This window comes from Podarcis cretensis, assembly GCF_951804945.1.
Source record: "Podarcis cretensis genome assembly, chromosome: 6".
In the NCBI taxonomy this organism is placed as follows: domain Eukaryota; kingdom Metazoa; phylum Chordata; class Lepidosauria; order Squamata; family Lacertidae; genus Podarcis; species Podarcis cretensis.
Genome location: NC_137175.1, coordinates 45,832,164 through 45,841,956, shown reverse-complemented (window position 1 = coordinate 45,841,956; position 9,793 = coordinate 45,832,164). Strand labels below are relative to the sequence as shown.

At 40.4% G+C, this 9,793-nt stretch overlaps 1 protein-coding gene across 3 annotated transcripts in view; it reads left to right on the top strand.

The window, feature by feature from the left end:
• Nucleotides 1-9,793, top strand: part of PPARD (peroxisome proliferator activated receptor delta) — a 51,007-nt gene that overhangs the window by 27,003 nt on the left and 14,211 nt on the right. For all 3 annotated transcript variants that reach the window (XM_079980868.1, XM_079980869.1, XM_079980870.1), the window contains one exon: nucleotides 8,482-8,721. In XM_079980868.1, coding sequence (XP_079836994.1) covers nucleotides 8,586-8,721 — 136 coding nt within the window. In that variant the 5' untranslated portion in view covers nucleotides 8,482-8,585. The remainder of the gene's footprint in view (nucleotides 1-8,481; nucleotides 8,722-9,793) is intronic.

The following is a 9,793-nucleotide window of genomic DNA, read 5'->3' as shown; positions in this document are numbered from 1 at the left end:
TAATCATATAATATGCCTTTTGCTGTCATTGTGATGTTAGCTTAATTTTATAGTTGCTGCTCTGTTAATAGTGTTGTAATTATAGTATGTAATTGTTTTAGAGATGATTTGTTAATTATTTTATATCATTTATGCTGCAGTTGTGGTTTTTATTATGTCATTGTTATTTATTGTTTGTAAGCCGCTTTAAGATTCATTTGAATGAAAAGCAGCATGGAAATACAATAAATCAAATATTCAGCTGACATATGGAATATGCATAGCATATCCTCTTCAGTAACTAGGAGGAGAAAACTGGGAAGAGACAGTAAGAGCCACAAATACACATATTCTCTTTTTGTGTAGAACTTCAAGGAGGTAGTTACAGATAGGTAGCCGTGTTGGTCTGCCATAGTCAAAACAAAACAAAAACATAGTCAAAACAAAATAAAAAAATTCCTTCCAGTAGCACCTTAAAGACCAACTGAGTTAGTTCTTGGTATGAGCTTTCGTGTGCATGCACACTTCTTCAAGGAGGTAGTGAGTCAAAATCCAGCAATTGAACGTATGCAAAAGTTGCTTAGCTAGGCTGCTAAAGTTATTGAAGAGAGACCACACAGTTATTTAGCATGAATTTGTGCACCTGCGCTTTATTTTGTTTTTACTAGTGGCATGAGCAGATTACTCCCACCACCTTTCTTTTGACAGTAGAAATGCTGATTGTGGCTTCAGTTTCCTATCTGCCAAAGACATGGGTGTGTGTGTGTGAGAGAGAGAGAGAGAGAGAGAGAGACAGAGAGAGAGAGAGAGAGCCCGAGAGAGCAGATAAAATCTCAGACAGAAAGGGGAAAAAAAATCTCAGACAGAATGAAGGAGGAGAATGTTCTCAACGCTAATGCTCTTAAATGAGATCTTGTCCTGGTCACAATGTTGGTGATGTGGGCTCAGTCTGTTGGGAACTTGAGTGAGCCTCCCTGGAGCATTTTCACAATTGTTATCCTAATGCTGCTAGCTGACAGTAGCAGAAAGCTTCCCTTCCCCACTCATTTTATATAGTCAATTAAAAAAACACACCCTTTCATCTTGTGTCCTTGGAGCCAACCCCTGAATCGCCTTATGGGCACAATGTTCCTTTGTGTTTGTGCTGCTCTCTGCTTCCTTCACTCTGTTTTGATTACTTACTACTGCTAACAGCTGCTTTCCGAGTTGCTGTGTTAGCTTTACTTAGGATGAGGCTGGTCTTGCTTTCATCTGCTGAAATGGGTGAGGCTTTTAAGCGAGTGCTAATTCCACAGGAAACAAATCCCTCTGCCATCTTCGGAATGCAGGGTGTTGCAACAAAAACACAGTTGTATGAATATGGGATTTTCAGAGATCTGGATAAAGCGTTATAGGCGCAGTAACCATGTGGAACACTTGCAGCCTGATTTGAAGCATCTTGTTTAAAGGTAACTTTCATTGATTTCAATGAGAAATATTGTTAAGTGTTAGGATTGTGTACTTTATAACTGATGCCAGCTTAGGACAAAGTGTGAACTTTTACCAGAGACTTGAGCAGTGTTGTAGATTTTGTCTGCAGTGCAGGTAAGATAACAGTCCCCAAAATTCTGAAAATTTTATTTTCAGAAAAGGATTCCAGATTGAAACCATAATACCTCTAACCTAGAAGCTGACAAGCATGAGATGAGTGAATTAGCACTCTCCTGCTTGTGATTCCCAGCAACTGATCTTCAGAGATATCTGGAACCAGGATCCTGAAGGTAGCCATGATCATGAGCCTTAAAGTTGCACCAAATGCTGGAGGTTTGACATGCACTGTTTTTTCATAGGGAAAATTAATGTCTCAAAGTGGGTGGACAATATTTGTTCTACTTAAATAGCTAGCAGTCAGCAAGCTTTAAGGTTGTTTTGGGCTTACTGAAAGGAATAGATTTGTATGCAGCAGAGACAGCACATTATATTCGAGTCCCGGTATATTGAAAAGAAAGTGAACAGGGGCATAATCCTTCTAACATAAAATACCCAAGCCCCATTGCTCTGATGGAGTTTAAAGATGAGAGAAGTCTAATTGGAAATTGAGTGACTGTATGTGCTTTAGTATATGCCTTTCCATGCCTAGATTAATCTCAACCCTGCACCAGATGCTTTTCCTGAACGTCTTGCATTCATTTTTTATGCAGGTATTAAAAACCGGATTCACTTCATTACTTTCAAACTACAGTGAATAGTTTTTCCTCTGTGTGTGCCATTTCCTACAGTGCAAGTGTGGGGAAGAGGGCCAAGGATAACACTGCATGTGAATGGGGTCTCAGTTTCCTTTTATAAGGCACTAAAGGGGAGCTCTCTTCACTTGTTTAAAAGCATGCTGTATTATTTTTCTCACTTCTTTCACATGATTTCACTGTAAATGAAAACAAATGTTGTTTGAGCAGAACCTGGGGGGGGGGCACCTTCTTTGATCCCTAACATAGATAAATGCATAGAACTAAAGCTCTGAGCAAGAAAAGAAGTGATCCTGCATTTATTTTTGTAAATACAGGCAGAAGCAAGTGTTTGTGCCTGTATGACACATACAAATGCACCCACACTTTTCCTCAAGGATCTGAAATGCTTTTAAGATTGTCCACTGTGTCTCACACAGTCACTTTTAGATATAGAGTTGGAGGATTTGGGTGTCAGTTTTATTTTTCAGCACTTACATCTGTAGCTTTTTATATAGCCATATGATTGCTTTCCTACAACTTCCTTGATCTCTCATATTTTAATGTAGAACTTTTCCATTAACTGTGTGCTACTTAGCGCTGTGAGTTCTTAATGTATAAAAGTAGCAGGATGCAACCCAGCTTATATAACTGAACTCTCCTCCACCAAAGAGATGTTCAGTTTTCTCCAGCTATTTTAAGGAGTCTGTGTGAACGAAACGAGAGTGTTCTGTACATTTATTGTTAGAAGTAGCATTATTAGCCTTGAACACAGCTTTCAAAACCTCTCTTTGGCTCAGATGCGTATCTCCAGGAAACACGGAAATGGCTGCATGGAAACAGCATCCCTAAGGCAGGCAAAAGGATTAGCATCCAAAAGGCTGCCTCTCCATCTATTGCATACTTCATTTTTGTTTCTCTCTTGCACTCTGAATCCTCATACAGCAAACCTCTGCTTTAGATTCACACAAACATCTGCCCGCAGTTCTGGAGCATAGGGGAAGGGGGAGTGGATAAGTAGAAAACTTTACTCATAGAAATCAATGTTATGCTGCACAATCTCCTTATTTCTTTAACTTTAAAACTAAAAACCCCTTATTTCTTTAACTATAAAAAGATGTTTTCCTAATTACACACACACCCCACTTTTAACTTAATTGCTCTAAGAAAGAAAGGGACTTGGATATTAAGTATCCCTGCTTGGCCAGGCATCAGAATTGATGCAATGCTCACAACGAACGGAGCTGCCGATTATTTGCGTGAGTTAGCACACTTCTTGACTCAGGATGAATTCAGTGGAAAGCCATTCTTACAGCTATTTTTCATCATGATGGTGATGCATTTGTAAAAAAAAAGAGAGACAAAAGAATGAGAGTGATGTCTCATGGCGAGACTCCTCTTCAGGGTTATGTTAAGATTGCTAAAAGGGTCAGTATGTTTGGTGTCCTTGGGCAGGGCCTTAGAGATTCAACTCCCTGTGTTTTTACCCCCTCCCCCTTTGCTTCCTGGGTTAGACATTCTGGGTATGGTTAATCATAGAAACAGGAAGAGATGGGAAACTAGCCCATCTTACAGTTCTGTCTGGAAACTTTGCAATGATAGTTTGGATGCATTGACCTGGGTATGAAATGTTATTTTACTTATGAAATGGATAGCTTGCTAGTTGGTAATGAGCTAGGATTCTGTAGAGAGCATTAAGTATATGTAAATATGTTTTCCTTCTCTTGATAAAATGGCATGTTTCAGTTGTCCACCCTGAGAAATTCAATTTCAATATCTTACTTTAGCCTTAGTTTTTCAGCTGATAGATCTCTAGGAAGAAAATCAGATAATATCTACTAGACGAGGTGTTATTTAGTGATACAACCTTTCTGCTAAGGTCTGGGCTCAGTGCCACGAAATCATTTTGCATCAGCAACCAGCCAGTAGGTGTTTCTTTTTCACCTCTTTAGAAGGCAGAACACTGGTGTGAATGTTCTTAGAGAGAAATCATTTAACATAGCAGACAGAAGGATAATATGATCAGTTGGCTGGCTGCTAAAACTTAGGTCTCAGCTAGATTGGTAAAGAAAAAACATATGTTCAGGCAGGTAGCCGTGTTGCTCTGACGCAGTCGAAAAAAAAAAAATGCCCAGTAGCACCTGAGAGACCAACTATGTTCTGGGTATAAGCTTTCGTGTGCATGTATCTGAAGAAGTGTGCATGCACATGAAAGCTTATACCCAGAACATACTTAGTTGGTCTCTAAGGTGCTACTGGACAACGTTTTTGTTTTATATGTGTTGTATATGCATTATATGCATTATAACACTGTGACACCAGATGGCGCTGTGGAGTCCCGTTTTTGCCAACACGATTTCTCATACAAAATTTACAACACGTTTCCCTGAAACTCTTCATTGATGTATCTAGATCCAACCCTAGGAAGGTCAGGCTAGAAAGAAGGCACATTTCTATAATAGGGAATTTAGATTTTGTTCTCATCAGTGCACTACTGCCCAGATACAAGGGACTGATTGCTTAATGGCTGAATATTTTCCCCAGCATTATAGCATATTTTGTAAGCTTGGTACCATTCTGTTGTATCTGATAGCAATTTCTGCCACAGTGCACAACAGTTATATATCAATGTTTTGAATTTAAAAGGTGCATACCTGGCCATGAAATACCTTACACCTGTGCCACTAAGTCTGATCAATATATTGGAATCTTGCACTGAGATTACAGTATAAGGCAGGTGGGCTTATAAATAGCAGTGAAGTCTTCTGCATGTTATTTGTATGCTGTCCTTCAGTTTTGTTTTACTTTGCTTTGCTTTGTTTATCCTTCAGTTTTATTTCATGGTGTATATGTTGATTATTATTATTATTATTTAATTACAATTGACTCCCATTTGCTCAATTAGGTAGGGTGAGGGTGCGGCTTGATTGTCGTTCTGTCGCAAGACAGGAATGCACAGCAGATCTTCTTGTTATTGCTCCTTGTGCCTGGATCAGGCTCAACATCTGCTTACAGTAAGAAAGCACTCAAGTGATTTTGGCAGCAAAAAGGAGGATTGGTTACAACATGTTGAATAAAAATAAACCTAAGCTGGGTGTTTCAGCACATGGGTGTCTCAAAACATCATCGAAAGTGGTGTGATCCCAGCTAAGCTGGAGAGGTGGTGACTCCAGCAGGTAATCAGTCATGCTAGCTACTTTTTGACAGCTCAGTATATGATTGAAATTTGATAGCTAACCTGTGTCTTTTGTCTGATACTGTCTGTGTTTTAGTCATGAAGTGTCTAGCTGCAATTTTGTGCTGGATTTATTAACACCTGTAAATAAATGCAGTGTGTTGGGGACCCAGTAAACAGTGTCAGTTCTAGAGACCTTTTGATGCTTGTCCTTCCATGGATTTCTTTTTTTGACCTACTTCGTCTGTACAAATATATAGGTGTTCAATTTAAGTGTATTGCAAACACCTTGATTTCAAACTGCTTCAGAAGCAAAGTGAAACTGCGTCTATGCATACCAGTATCTGCTTCCCTCAACTCATATAGCCTCCTGTCTTATAAATGCAAGTGAAGATTCCACTCTTAAGTGCATACATCCATAGCCTAACTGGCAGGGATAGTGCTCTTAACCTAGATAAATTAAAGTAAATATTCAGTTGTTTGAATATTAAAGCCCCCTTTCCAAATTATCATTTTTGTGTCAGACAAACAAGTTTTTGCTCATTTGCTTCTTGCGATCCATGTGCCTTTCCTCAGGTGCTTCTTTGGCAGGGATGTTCTACTTTTTGAGCAAATGACTGCAGCCCGTCTATCATGACTGTTAGTCCTGCATGTTACAGTGCTCTGTCAGTCCCGACCTGCGATGACTATGTTGTTCTATGATCTCTTTAGAAGTTTTATCTGTTGTTGTGTTAAGCGTGCTTTTTAAGAGTTTGAGTGCTCCCCATTACTTTAGTAAAAGAGTGCTCATATAGCATTTTAACAACCAAAATATGATTAAAACCAGAAGCCTTATCCTACCCCCTGCAATAGTTTCCTACCTTTGCACTCTATTCTTCAGAGCTGAAGGACTGAATATTTGAAGGATTATTTGCACTTATATGAGCATGCTCAGGCATTCAGCTATAGAGGCCCATCTCTGTTGCCCATCCAGGACAGATATTAGGTTGATGGGTCCTTCTCAGCTGTAGCCCTATACCTTTGGAAGTCACTTCTCCATGGAATATGTTTGTCCCAGTTTCTATTAACTTTTAGGAGAGAGCTTAAATCATTTTTATTTCAAGCCAGGAGGGTGCTTGTGCCCTGAAACATGACTTGTTAAAAATTAAATAAAGAAACAAATACATATTAAAAACAGGTAACAGAAGTAGAGCTGTGTGTCCATGGTAAAACTCTCAGCAAAACTTCCCAGCAAAGTTAGCTGTTCCATTCTGGTACTGGATCCATATCGACATGAGTATTTTGCCAAAGACAAGTATGCATGTGTGGCAGGTGGGGCTGTTCTAAAATCCCTTACACAGCAGAAATAAATCTGTGAGGTTTAAATCTGTGTTTTAAAGTGATATGATACTGCAGATGGGGTCCTAAAGGCAGCTTTGAGTAAACAGTTGTCATGTACACAATCCTCAGGTAACTGCTGAATTGCAACTTCTCCATTCATTTGGAGAACAATTATTGCCTTTCACACTACAGGTATTGATTACAGGTGCTAATATTATTGTGTTATCACCAATTACTGATGCTGTGAAGGGTCAGTTTGCATACATTTTAAGGTCTTGTACTGAATTTTTGCATTTCTTTACTGTTCAGCCTTACATTTAATTTCTTTCACACCACATTGTGTATGCATCCGATGAAGTTGGCTCTAGTCCATGAAAGCTTATGCCACAATAAAAAAATTGGTATTTAAGGTGCTGCAAGACTCTTTGTGCATAGAATGAATTTCAATGGATTATCTGCAGCATTCCCTAAGTTGTGGAATTTCCTCCCCACAGAGGTGCGTCTGGCTTGACAGCTTTCAGCAAATGCTGAACACGTACCTCTTTACCCTAGCCTGTAACACCTGAGATAGGTGTTTTCAGGGCCCACTCTGTTCCTGTGATTGTGCTCTGTTTTAATTTAAAAATCTAAATTGTTGTAACCTGTCCTGGGACCTGCTAGTGAAGGGCAGAGGATGATGATGGCTACATCATTGTAGCATATTGAAAGGCTGTGTGTTTTTAAGGCTAAAACCCAAAGAAATTCTATCGAAGATATTGCTCAAATACAAAAATGAAGAGACGTCTGAGTGAATTAGACATAAATATGTAGGATGTTACTATGTGTTATGAGCAGTTCTGATATTCTTTTATTGTTTGTCATATAATGCAGCTTGCTGGGGCAGCAATCTGAAGATGACTCTTGGGGAGGGGAGAACTTCAGGGGGAGGACGTTCGGCAGAAAAATAGACTAAGAGGAAAGGGTTAAGGCCCCCCGCCCCCCGCTGGTATTGTGCTTCAAATTGCAGCCTCAGCAACTGCATTGAATAGCAAATCCCTCAGCATATAGAGAAATAGTAACATCTCTTTGAGGGGCAGATTATGCAGTGTGGTTTATGTACATACAAGTAGTCTATTCCTGAGCAAACCCTCACATGGACAAACATAATGTATGAGGTGGATACTCAAGGATGTGATTGTCAGCAGTTCCCATGATTGTAGTGACTGAAAATAGTGCCACTGTGATTATGGGAAAAGTTGCTGGCCATAGTTGTTCTTTCCTGTATTGTATCTTGTTTGTCCGTGCGATCCATTCCTAAGGAAGGTCAGGAAATGGAATATGTACACAGCAGAATGTAAATTGGTCTTAAGAGGGAAGGTGACCAGGATATGGAAACATTCTGTAAAATGCTCAACACACTCTGGAGATTGTGAGCACCTTGTATTTATGTGGAGGGGAATTTTTTTTTGCAGAGTTCTGTGCTTGTTGACAGTTCACAGGTTAAAGTGATTGTCCCATGACCGATGGGAAGGCACTTGTATTTTTCGTAGCTTCCTATTCCTTTCCTTATACAACCTTGAGTGGCCCATGCTCCTTTGTCCTTGAGTTTGAGGACAGCTGTCCTTGCCATCACATCCCAAGCCTGTGAAAATCGGCACATTGCCATTGGAATACATTTGCATTGAGTTTGCATTAAGTGCAGAGCTTGTGGTCCTAGCACAGATTACCAATCCCTATATACACAGTGGTCCATTGGCCTTCTAAGACTCCATAGCACAATGTGTCCCTGTCAAATGCTCTTTAACATTTTCCTTCTCTTCCTTGAAGGCTAGCAGGAACAGCCTGATAGGGGCCCTTTTCCAGACAGACGTGGATGATGCCAGAGCTATGACAGGGACTGCAGTCTGGGCACTGAAGGGTGGTGATCAGTTATGCAACAGCCAAAGGAGGAAGTACCTGAGGTCAGGGAAGAGGAGGAGGAAGAGGAAGAGGCACTGACGGCAGTAGGTGGAACCTCAGACCCAAATGAAGGACCAGATAATTCAGCACCTTCTATCAGCTACACAGGTAGGTTGGAGAAGCAGGCTAATGCATCCAACACATTTTTAAAGCAGCAATAGGTGGCTTTTACAGTGAGCTTTCCCCTTAGTAGGCAAATTTGTCACAATATGACAAATTCATTCCCTTATGCTGATTCCCCACCCCAAGCTAGTTGTCTTGGTATCTCTTTTCCTTTCCACAACACTCTTTATCTCTTGTCTCTGATTATGGTTTTTTTGTTTTTGTTCTTCTTTTCTCCCTCTGTTTAGACGTTCACCCCTTCTTGATCACTCCTCCCTGCAGATGTCCTGCAGGCTCAGTTCTGAGCCTCTTCTCTCTTGCAATACTCTCCCTGTGTGTTCGTGCTTGTACTTTCAGTTTGAACTGCCACCTTTATGTGACTCCTGTATTTATTCTTTCCATGCCTCTTTTCACTTTCTGTCAAGTCCCTTGTTTGAACATCTCACTGACATTTCCTTCTGTGCATCTGCTGATGTCTCTGACTGGCCATGGTGAAAATGGGATTTCTAATGTTTCCATTCAGCTTCTCATTCTTCCCACACTCCCTTTCACTGTCACACGCTCACACACTACATCCATGGGGTGATATTCAGCTCCTTCTAATGCTCTTCTTATAGCCAGGCTATGGTCATTCTGCTGATGCTTCCTCTTATTGGCTGATGTAAAAACTATCCACTGCTTTGACAGATATCTATCAGGCATAGATAGGACTTGGATTTGGCCCACAGGTCACCAGCTGGTCATTTCTGGTTTGGACTTCTGCTTGTCGGCTTCCCTTTGCTTTCTCATATGCAAGACAATTGGGAGCACCCCCACTAAGATAATATTTTTGCCTCTCTTGCTATGATTATGTCTCCTCTCATCTTAATGCCCTGACACTGCTTTCCTATCACTCCTCATGCAAGGAATTCTCACATTTCAGGTTAATGTTTTTGACTGTGACCCTCTTTCATCTTACTCTCTTCTGCTTATTGCTCCCTCTCTGCTGAAGCTCCTCTGTAAGCTACACTTCCTTTGCACCTAATCCAAGCCTCACCTTCATGTTACTCCTCAGGCATGAAATAACTGATGCCACCCA